An 11,395-nucleotide genomic window follows, 5' to 3' on the forward strand; every position below is an offset into this window, starting at 1 on the left:
GGGGGGGGGGGGTGAGAAAACATTTCTTCTTCTAACTCTTTTGCACTAATATGAATTCCCAGTGAAATGTCTGGCGAAGTAGGTCAATGGGATTTAGAAAGTTTGTGCTGTTTTTTTTTCTCCTCCCTCTCTCCTCATACTGTCTTGTCAATGGAAAATGAGCAATGCGATTAGGAGAAGGGAAGATGATGAGCTACAGAGAGTGAGTGAAAAAGAGCAAAAGAAAGAAAGAGAAAAAAAAGACAGGCTTGAGTGGTGGTTTGGGCCTCTCACAGGTCCCTTACCAGCTGACTGAGAGACCCAGACAAAGAGAGTGAGAGGAAAAGGGAAGAGAGAGATTTGTATCTGTGCTCTGGAGGAAGGGAGTGGCTGATGTCTCGTCATCTTGATATTGAAGCAACAATCTAATTATACAGTTTCTCCAGGGAATATGCATATGAGGGTAATCAGTAAATAGAAAAAGGTAATTATTTGCCAGAAGTCATACCCTTTGCACCTGTAAGCACTGCACCGATACACAAGATTGTGCGTTTTCCTATAATTTACAATAAAGATAGTTTATCAGCAGCTAAATTGTTTCGTTAATTCATAATAAGTAAATGAATTTCCCAGTTATTGAATATTTCATGGTGCCTGTCAAAATATAATGAGTAAAGTTTGGTCAAATACAAATGGGCCTCTCTTGGTAATTTGCCAGAATGTTCCTCGGGGTAAATCTCTGCCAGTGAATGTGATTGAATGTTACAATTAAACGTACTAATTCATTGTCAAAAGCAACTTATCTATACACATGATATATTTGGCGCTTAATTGGAAAGCACATTTAGAAATGGTTTCTTGGGTGACTTTCTACATCACGGCCTAATCAGAATAAATTCTGCCTGCTGTAATGAATTGAAGTTGAATATTCGTAGTTGGGCTATTAAAGAGACTTGAGGAGTGAATTATTTAAATGCTAATTAATGTTTTAAGCTTTCCAACCTGCAATAGGCACATATTATTCCTCAGTTCCCCACAAATGGCTAATTTCAACATTCACTAAGTGGAGGGTAACTTCTTGCTCATATTTCATTCAATTCAATTCACCCATACAGCTACCTCTAGCCGATGAGGGAGGAAGATGGAATCCATCAATACTGGGAGACAGTTGGTGGAATTACTTATGAACTCTTAGCTGGGAATTCAGTTTTCCACTGGCTGCATTGATGAATCATGGGAAACTTGCTTCAAGCCTGGTTTTGTCATGCTTTCGTCTCTGACACAGTTGTTGCTCTTCCTTTTTACCATAAAAGATTAAAGTCTTTATTGAAGTCCCCCTTTTTTCTTCTTGTTCCTACAGTTGGATATTTTTATATATAAAAATATATTATATATTTGAACTCCACCGTGCAGAATAGTGTATGTGCAGAGTTTGACACTAGAAGAATGTTTTCACATTAATCTTCTGAAAATGAAAAATGTCCCTCTTTGTTGAAAATCTGATTTTTAAGGGGCGGGGCTTACAAGCAGAATTTGTGACATCACAAATAGTTTGATCCAGTATGAGATTTATAGTATGATGTGAAAACTTGAAGGTGCCAGTGCACTGAGAATGGACTTGACAGTGAAGTTGAGGACGTCTTGTGTCCAGCAGGAAGACTTTAGAAATGAACAAACAAATAAACAAACAAACAAAAGAAGATTCTGACATTTTTTTATTAGGTCGGAATAGATGGCTTTTTAAGAATTTTAATGTGGAAATCATACTTTTTTGCAGATAAAACACATCAGACACACATCATTGTTCCAAGCAGACTATTTGTGTATATGTCTTGATACATGTCTGTAGGGAATCTTTAACACATTGTCTGATTTATTTGTTTCCACCAGTGTCTCCACCTGACAAGTTGCATATTACATCTGTTTAGTGCTTTGCGGTATGTCACCATCCCTCTGCAGAGATTTAAAGATCACCGGCAGCTTCTGACAGAGCCACAGATATTAGATGAACTTCATTAGCGTTGAAATAGTGTGAGATGCGGTTCAACCTTGTGTTCAAAGCAGCCTGCAAAGAAGTTCTAATGCGAGCGGCAGTGGCATTATTCATGTTTCCACAATAGCTTGTTATTCATCATAAGACAAAGGAGAATCTCACTCGGCTTGACATAGATGGAGGAGGGCCACAAGGGTATTACTCACATCTGCTGAAAACAGTATGCACAGCCAACTGGATGTCACGATACGCCATGCTTATTAATGCAAACAAAGTCTCCCAACACAGAATATAAATGACATTTTCCTTCACATCAGAGCATAAATATTAATTGTGTTAAATCTATGATGTATTGCGGTTAGGGACTTGCTTTAGTTGTTTATTGTTAAACCAACAGGATGCATTTTATTAATCAAAGCAGCAAATCATGTGACACCATATTGTAAAGTGCAGTACAGAGCACACTGAGTTATTAAATTCAAAACCATAGTTCCCTTTAATACCACAAGGTGGCACTGTAGGCTTACAAACAGCTACCATCAAACTGCACATCCTTGTCTCTGGTTCTCTGATTACTGATAAGAACGAAGATCAAGTTGATTTAATTGGCGTGTCCTTAAACTTGAACCTACAATTTCTGTTTTCCTTCTTTTACCAATACACACCTATACACACTAATGTCCAAGCCTAATATGCAAAATGGTTCTCAGCCTTGTGGATCAACAATGCATTGTTCAGCACTCCATATAAATAATCCTACCTTAACCACAGTATGCACAAAGAATCAACAGAAGGCTTTTCGCCTTGTTCCCTCTTTTCTTTCTTTAAGTAGAGAGTTTGCACAGCTGTCCATGGAGCACAAATGGCATTACACTCTCTTCCCGTGGCAGGACATCTGTTGCTTTCAGCTGGCATCCCTTCTGAGTCTACTGGAGTGTGCTTTATGCAGCCTGACGGCATTATGACTGAGTTTTTTCGCCCCTTTTTTGATGGGCTCTTCTCAAAGTGATAGATTAAGTGGTACAGGAGTTTTGTGTCAAATATAAAAAGAATAACCAAATGGACTGTATAATGTGTGAATTATTTCCCCTTGTACTTCAAGGGAACCTTCAACCTTCCAGTTAACCTGTAATGCAAGGTATTATACTTTATTTTCAAGTACATTGTGGTAGCTGCATATCAAAGACACACTCACCTGCCTCCCACAGTTAGATTTAAGGAGGCGATAAGATCTTAGAGATGTGGACAGACTGCCAAACTGCGTCACTTCAAGCCTATAGGTGCCTGCAGTGTACTTGAGCAAATAACAATGCTGTTACTCAAGATGATACAACCATTAATATTGCTATTAATCACTGACAAATAAATTCATACACAACCTTCTGCAGCAGCTTGGTCTTACAGCTGCATTGGCCCTCTGAGTAAGGGACTCTATCCGTAAAAACTCCTTGTATAGATTGACTGGGAACTAATACAGAATACTAATTTGCATTCCATTTAATCGACTTAAAACTCTTTGTCCATGTCCTCACGTCTCCTGCTAAAGTCACATTTTCTATAAAGGCAACCAAGTAAGCCTATTTCTTGCATTTTTCCCTGACCATTTTCTAAACTGGCAAGAAATTCACAGACAATAGTGGCGCTCTAGATTTCGGATCTAAAATCAAAGGAAGCAGGTTGGTTAGTTGAACTGGACTGACTCATCTAATTTGTATGAAAGTGCGAGTCAGATGCAAAAACATAAAAAAGTGAAACATTTTCTTTTTATTCGTCTGTCTTCTCATGTGGATTGAGCACTTTTGTATTCCAAGATCACCTTCGCATACTCTCGTCCAGACTGGTACATGGTTCGTCTTAGGTTTGCATCCGCAAAGTCCACATGGAACAATCCAAAACGAACGCTGAATCCATCAGCCCATTCAAAGTTGTCCAGCAGCGACCATGCAAAATATCCACGGACATTGACCCCATCTTCCTGTATAGCTATACATGGACACAGAGAGTTAAAACATAGAAATAGAAATAAAAACAGAAGTATACCGTCTTGTCGAAAAACAAGATAAGCATCATTAATAAGATTTCTGAAACATACCAAGAGAATTAAGTATTTGCAACAAGTAGAAAACACAGTAGCTTAGTTTAATGCTCATCAAGAGCAAGCATCCTGTAAAGCCATGCAGACTGACACAGAGAACACACAGAAATTATAAATCCTAGAGCTCCTGAAAAAGGTAGACAACCTTCAATATCCCTGGCAAAAGAAAATACCCAGATTGGCCAGATGGTGGTGCCAAAACAACCAACTACTTTTGGGCAATAATCCCTAAGCCTTATGGTCTAAAATAGTACTATTTGTAGCATGGTATTTTTTCTTTTTTGCATGACAGAGCCTTTATATAGGTTCATAGTGGCTTGTTCTACTGTTGGAGTAGAGAAAATACAAAAACATTTTAATACCATCATGTATACTACAAAATGATTTACATATTTAAATAAATTATCCTGCAAACTGCAGCATAGTGAAAACAGAACTTAAAATAAAAAAGACATGCCAGCAACTTTAACACTGCTTCCCTAAACACTATAAACTATCATGGTATTAAGATATTTCTCAAGACACAAATGCAGTTTGAGAGCAGTTGTTTCAGCTATGCAGTGATATAGGGGTATATAAACAATTCAATTCATATATAGGAAATTAAAACCTGTATACAGGTCAATCACCCAGCACTAGTCTGAAAATGAAATAATATTCATAAAAATTATGTTTTTCTTCTGTTTTCATGAATCAGGAAAAGTCCACTGCACATCCAGATTTTTGTTTCCATTATAATGCATTTTATATCAGTTTAAATGTAACCTATTTAGTGTTAAACAAAAGTATCCCTCCAAAATATCATACAAATGAACAAAACTTGAGCCAAGGATTTAACAAAAATGATAATAGTGCACAGATGGTGGGTGTTGTCAGTGAATTTTTGTATGTGTGACAAATTTATACCCAATTGCAAGAGGGATGAAGGTTTAACAGACCACATTTGATCCTCTTTAGTAGTGTTAATTTTACTAGGACAATTTGCCAGGGGAGTTGTTCATTGGCAGCTGCAGGACTGTGCTGAAAATGCTGAACGCCCCATTGGCTTGCACCCTACTACTGTCTGCTAATGGCTATTTGCTTATTTCCAGTGCAGATTCACAAGCCATTACCTTTAGCCACTTCAAAGATGGTGTCCTTATAAAACTCTGAGCGCTGGACATCCTCAGTTTGCAGTGGCCCCACCTGAGAGAAGCCATTCTCTGTAATGTAGACTGCTGGGTTGTTGAATGTGTCCTGAAAAATCATGGGGCAAATATTATTGTCAAACAAGGCATCTCAGCTGTCAGACATTCCAGGGAGAGACAGATTGGTCTACACTGTGCCGTTTAGCTGCATTTCAACGGTGCCAAGCTCAAACTAATGGCCTGTGACAAGTCACAACAGCAGGAAATTGCAATTGCAAACACTTTGAGCGAAGTAACTGTTTCATTCAATGTGACAGCACTAATGAAGCATCAATGTGTTTCTGGAGGTGTTAAAAGGAGATTACTGCATACAAAATCAATAGCAAGGCACTAAACAAATGTCAGTGTTCTCCTCGTTTGGTTGACGGTGATTTGTCTCCTTGTTGGTCAATTCAGTTTGATGCCAAGAGGAAAAAAGAAAAATGACTTCACATTTCAACTAATTGAATTCACAGTTTGGAGGAGCTTTTGGTGACGTGGACACCAACAGATGAACCAGTAGCTGCAGTTTTACCTTGATGTACTTTAGAAGGTTCCTTAATCCGTGGGGCACTACAGCGAGCCAGGACACACCACAAATAGGCCAGGACGGATCCAAAACTTCTCCTGCGTCTCGGTCGCTCTTCATACACAACGTCTCTACGCAACCTCCTCCTGGTTCCACTTTACGAGACGTATAGTAGTTCAACGCAAAGAAGTCAGCTGTGCCCAAGATGGCAGGTTCATCCTTTGAGAAACTGGGCAGTCTTGAGCTGCCACTGTATCCAAACTTCTTACTTTGAGCGTCAATGGCAGATCTCATTATTTCTGGATAATCTCCAGTTACGAACACAGGCCAGGCAAACCACCCGAGTGTAAACGCAAGGGAGCGTTCAGTGGCAGCGATATCCTCGGCGCAACCTGCTCTTGATGGCTCAAGCCAGTCGCTGTTGATGGCCAGAGACACCGCACCCTTCTGCCCTGTCCTGTAGAAGGAGTTGTAGCTGTGCCAGGCCATGGCATGGGCACGCAGCATGTTATGGCCCACCAGGTAGGCAGCAAGCCCTGGTTCTTTTAACCCTGGGGCATGGATGCCGTCTTCATGGCCCAGTTTTGCGCACACATAAGGCTCGTTGATAGTGATCCAAAGTTTGACGCGGTCACCAAATGTTTGGAAGCAAAACTTGGCATAGCTGTCAAACAGGGTCGCTATACCCGGTGATTTCCAGCCACCCTGATCTTGGAGAGCTTGAGGCAGGTCAAAGTGGTAGAGTGTCACCATAGGTGATACATTGCAGGTCAGCAAATCATCAATCACCTTGTTGTAGTATTGCACACCTGTAGGAAAGATACACAGTGTTGTTGTTAATGGGCAATAAGGTAAAACAGCACTAAAACCATCAAGTGAGCTTGTTCCATTGTGTTGTTATGGATTCAGGTGTGGGATGCTTCTAATGGGGATATGGAAATACTGTACCTTTTTGATTGATATGTCGTGTGGTCCCATCGGGCAGGAGGCGGGCCCAGGAGAGAGACAGGCGATAGTGTGTCAATCCAAGCTGCTGGATACACTCCAGGTCCTTCTCCCACAGCTCGTAGCTGTTACAGGCCACATCACCATTCTGCTCCCCAAACACTCTGCCTTTCTCGTGACAAAATGTGTCCCAGATACTCGGTCCCTTGCCGTCTGTCTGCCAGCCACCTCAGTGGGCACAAATAGGTTGTTTCATTTCGTAAAAGTATAAAAGTATGTGGGATTTTGACATAAAAAAAACACAGTAATGTTTCTGCTGGGACTGTAAGTGTGTCTGTGGATTTTACTGAACTCATTGTGACTCTGTAGTTGTCTCCGGCTTATCTGTTGTCTGTTGTCTGTGTATTGTTTTAATGTCTGTAGATCTTTGTCAGTGTCAGTCTATTGAGGTGACCTGTGAGTTAGAGTTCAAGTTGGTTCAGAGACTGTATACGGTCTGTAGGTTAGTCAGACATTCCAGTGGTAAAAAAAAAAGTAAAGATCTGTAACTCTGGTGTGAAAAAACTGCCCTTGTGCTTCGTGTCTCGGTGTGTGCCATTCACAGAGATTGGACACAACATCATAAACACCTCTGCAGTGTAACGTAATCTAATACAAAACTTCTGCAATAAATACAACCTTTATAAAGCTTATCTTGTTCAGTTTATTATAGTTAGGCTATATAAAGCTCCTGCTGTCTACGAAATAGCATAGTGCTATGTTTATAATACAACAGATCACCACAAAGTATGGCACAGTTAGTTTATGATACACTGAATAACATAATAATAAGCACATTTGTATCATTCATTGTGGAATCATTCACTCATAAGGTGTATTCAAAAAATCATAAGGTTATAGTCTAAATGGAAGCTGTATTTTAACTTTGTCTTAGTCTTTGTTGTTGTAGGGCTATTTATCACATTAGACTGCAGATTGATGAGATATTGGTAATATTTCCAGTTCATAAATCTCGTGTTTACTTACCTTCTATTTGATACGAAGCAGTTCCCGCTCCCCACGCAAAGTCACATGAGAACATGTTTTTTCTGTGTTGTTCAGTGTTTTAATGTCTTACTGCGTTGTGTGTATCTAATGTGTATGACTCATAGACATCTTACATTTAAACCGGTGTGTTCGCGCACAATGTAACAACACAGCCGTAAGTACTACGACCAGGAACAACTCCGAGATGTGTTTAGGGGTCGTGGCGGTTGTCATGTACATTGTGTTTTTCAAGCTAGGGTAAACTCAAAATATGCTTTCTCTTCGCTTTATTCTAGCCCAGTAGCACTGTCTGGATGCTGTGGCTAAACAATGAGTAACCAAAACTACTTTTAGTCTCATTTTAGTTTTAGTCTTTCGATTTTCCCTTAAAAGTTGCGCTCAAGATCCGAGAGATTACAGAAAGTTACAGTGGAGCACTTGAAAGCAGCACACGAGCCTACAGGCCTGCGTGATGACGTCTCGACTAGCTTGTGGACGTCATGTTTGGACTGTGCCCGGACAACTTTTAGTTTGTGCCTTTGGGGTGTAATGTCACTGGTTACATGTTAATATGATACATAAACAATTTGGAAGGGGTTATGATAAATTGTTACATTAAAAATTAAAGTAAATTATCTTTGTCGTGATGAGCAAAACAGCCTTAAGATTTAGTTTTGCTAGTATAACAAACTATATTAAATTAGTAGTTTTGTCATATACATAAAACAAATGTATAACAAAAGATTTTATAAAAACATATTCTATTAAATTCATTCAAGCTCAGTGAATATACTTTTCCTGCTGCATTACAAATGGGACGTCCTGTATACGGACACAAAAGGTCAAAAGGTCCTTGTCAGTGAACATCAAGCCTCACAAGTCCTGAAAACAAATAATGCAGGTGAAAGCAGTATAGCCTGAGGGCTTATGTTTCCTGGCCTGCGATCACTTCAATGCTATCCTCTGCCTCAGTTTTCTATGAAACGAAGTGACTCACTTGACCTAATCACAACAAGGAAAATAGATTGTTTTCCACAGGGCAAACTTAATCATTATCAGCTAAACGTCCTCCTCATATGGATACAAGATACAATTGGATTTTTGCTCCCCTTGTGACTCAATCTTTCATGGCTATTATGGGTACAGCAAACTGGGCTGGACTCATTTAGAGGCATCCAGGGGTGGAAGAAGTAGCAGATTCACTACCTTTACTCAAGTGTAAGTAGCAATACAAAAATGGAAAAATACTCAGTCTCAGTAAGTTAATGTCCTGTATTTCAAATGGCTGAATATTGAATATACAGAGGTACTGAAAGTATCACAAGAAAAAGCAGGCTACTAGTCCTACATGTAGACAAATCTAAAACTCCTTTAAGTGTATTATGAGTGTCATAATAATCATTATTATCTTTTACTTAAGGATTTATGCATTTTACTGCAGGAGCTGGTCAGTGAGGAGCTATAATTTAACTACTTTATATATTATTTGGTAGTGTTTTTGAGTTCTATGCAAAGTTATTATTAACAAGGCTGGTTTCTAAATGAACTGTGTTAGAGTAAAATGTGGGACATTTGCTTCCCAAAGGGAAGTAGCGTAAATTAAAATACTAAAGTAAAGTACAAGTACCTTAAAAATGTATTTGTATAGTACTTAGGTAGCCTACAGTTATTCCCATCCCCGAAGCCTAAATAAAGTTAAGGTCATTGCAACCCTGCCCTACAAACTCCAAGCAACTCAAGGGAAGACAACAATGCAAAGGATTTTATTCTGAAACGCGGACCGGATATGGTTTGAATTCCATCGGACTTGACGATAGTGGATCCCGGGGCAGGACCATGGGAAGAGGAGTTCTCAATGGACAGAGAAGTGGCTTTGAATACTTTCCAAAGACGCAGGGGAGCTAAAAGATACACAACAACCACTTTGGATACTCTTCTTTCAGCAATGTGAAGCTTTTAACTTTGTTTTTCGAGAATTCGCTGCCACAGTTTGAGCTGGAAAGGTGCCGTTGTAGCGCTTTTGTGTGTGTTTTTTTCTGAGCAATTTCCTGTTGGAGCCTGGAAAAGAAGAGACGGGGAAAGTTTACTCGCTCTTGTCTGGGTCAGCATATAGTCCAAAGTACTGGGAAATGATAGTTTTAACACGCCTTGGCCGCGTTTCCTAAAGTTAGTGCGGATAACCTGGGAATCAGTGCAGCCGCCTCCCGTGGAAAAGACAACAGTCTGGATTGGACCCCACGCTATGGGCAACAAAGAAAACCTCTCAACAACTGGACAAGTTATTTAGGTACCAGCGAGCATACTGGGCATGTAAAAAAAAAAAAAATTGCGGTTTCGCAGAGTTGGAGGAAAATGAACACCACTCCGGGATGGAAAGGGAATTATAAATGAGTCGTCTGGCAAACAAAGAAGAAGGACACCTCTGTCGGACTGAATGCCGCCGAGCGAAGGGAAAGCCCTGCGAGAAATGGAGGAGGAAGGCTCACTTGAGCCATACAAGAAATTGGCAAAGGTCTCATTTTTGTCTTTAACTGGGTCTGCTTTTCAGGTCACCTTTTCATAACGAAGCTACCCGGTATCAAACTACCAGTCTGCCCCCCCTGTTTACCAACCAAAACACTTGTTTTCTTTTCGCCAAATGCTGCGGCGGTTTTCCAGTCGCGTGTGAAAATGAGGGTGTATCTGGTGCAGTTGTTTGTGATTTCGCTGCTCGGCGGCGGCGGCGGCGGCTCGGTGGCATCATCTGATTGCAAATTATATGATGAACGGCCGAAAAGCGGAGGGAAAGTGGTGTGCAGCAACATGGAGCTCCATCAGGTGTTACCCCCGGACTCCTTCCCCAACAGGACGGCCACACTGTGAGTATGCAGGACATGCCTTTTTTGCCTTTCTTTAACCTTTAACACATGACTAAACTTGTTTTCCACTAAACTTTGGATCTTTAAAAGGTTCATTACCAGGTTTGAACAGCAGTTATCCAACGCTTAAGGCTTTTGTTTGTGAGTTTGTGAGCTACATTACTTACATACCCTGTAGTGTCTTACTTCTAGTATGTTTAGTGTCACTACAGGGACTTAAACATGTTTTTGTGATCCTTAATACTGCAGCTCTGTTTCCAAAAGGGAATTATCATTATCTTATAACTGTGTGGCTAACTTCCATGCAGTTTAAAAATAAAAACAAAACAAGTGTAGTTGTGTCCATCCCATGTCAGCCATACATCACTCTTTCACAGCTGCATACTGTAATGTAAATGTAAACCTTATGTAACAGTAACTGCCTGCCTTCCTGTAGTGCAGTGATTCACACACACAGGGAGATATTTTGGCTACTAAATCAGTGCTCGCAGGAGACACTTATCTTGCCACATCTCCAAGGCATTTTAATAGATGTCAGAGCTCATTGGCTGCTGTGTTAATCCGAGTGGTGTTTTTTTTTTTTTTTTACACTTGGCTGAAATATACACTCTCTGATGAGGTCACATCTTTCTTTATTGACAACACACCTCAGTGAGCCGGGTGTTCGACCCAGTTTTTGTTAAGAATTGCACTCGTGCATACAGTGGTTATATGGAACTTTAGGTTGGTTTTCTTGATTGGAAATTATCCACCAATGTTCAAGTAAAAAAAATCACAATTTCTCCATTTAGAGGCAACAGTTGT

General features: G+C 40.1%; 2 protein-coding genes across 2 annotated transcripts in view; one reads left to right on the forward strand and one right to left on the reverse strand.

Moving 5' to 3' along the window:
- Positions 1-1,694: 1,694 nt before the first annotated feature.
- Positions 1,695-7,932, reverse strand: gba3 (glucosidase, beta, acid 3). Its single transcript, XM_035675830.1, has 5 exons — positions 7,734-7,932; positions 6,711-6,935; positions 5,769-6,571; positions 5,180-5,303; positions 1,695-3,955 (listed from the first exon to the last, which is right to left on the reverse strand). Exons 1-5 carry the CDS (start codon positions 7,786-7,788, stop codon positions 3,753-3,755), a joined length of 1,410 nt encoding a protein of 469 aa, XP_035531723.1. The 5' UTR covers positions 7,789-7,932; the 3' UTR covers positions 1,695-3,752.
- A 1,618-nt stretch (positions 7,933-9,550) lies between these two features.
- The window catches only part of adgra3 (adhesion G protein-coupled receptor A3), a 29,565-nt gene continuing 27,720 nt past the window's right edge, over positions 9,551-11,395 (forward strand). The window contains exon 1 of the mRNA XM_035675608.1: positions 9,551-10,591. Coding sequence (XP_035531501.1) covers positions 10,404-10,591 — 188 coding nt within the window. The 5' untranslated portion in view covers positions 9,551-10,403. The remainder of the gene's footprint in view (positions 10,592-11,395) is intronic.

Source organism: Morone saxatilis, unplaced genomic scaffold, assembly GCF_004916995.1.
Source record: "Morone saxatilis isolate NCDOM2014 unplaced genomic scaffold, NCSU_SB_2.0 Contig4, whole genome shotgun sequence".
Classification (NCBI taxonomy): Eukaryota; Metazoa; Chordata; class Actinopteri; family Moronidae; genus Morone; species Morone saxatilis.

Excerpts from the sequence above, each read along its gene's own strand:
- gba3 (XM_035675830.1), bottom strand. The coding sequence starts at position 7,788 with ATGTTCTCATGTGACTTTGCGTGGGGAGCGGGAACTGCTTCGTATCAA. Across the intron at positions 6,936-7,733 it reads TGCTTCGTATCAAATAGAAG|GTGGCTGGCAGACAGACGGC; the intron begins GTAAGTAAACAC and ends GTGCCCACTGAG. Across the intron at positions 3,956-5,179 it reads CATCTTTGAAGTGGCTAAAG|CTATACAGGAAGATGGGGTC; the intron begins GTAATGGCTTGT and ends GTCCATGTATAG.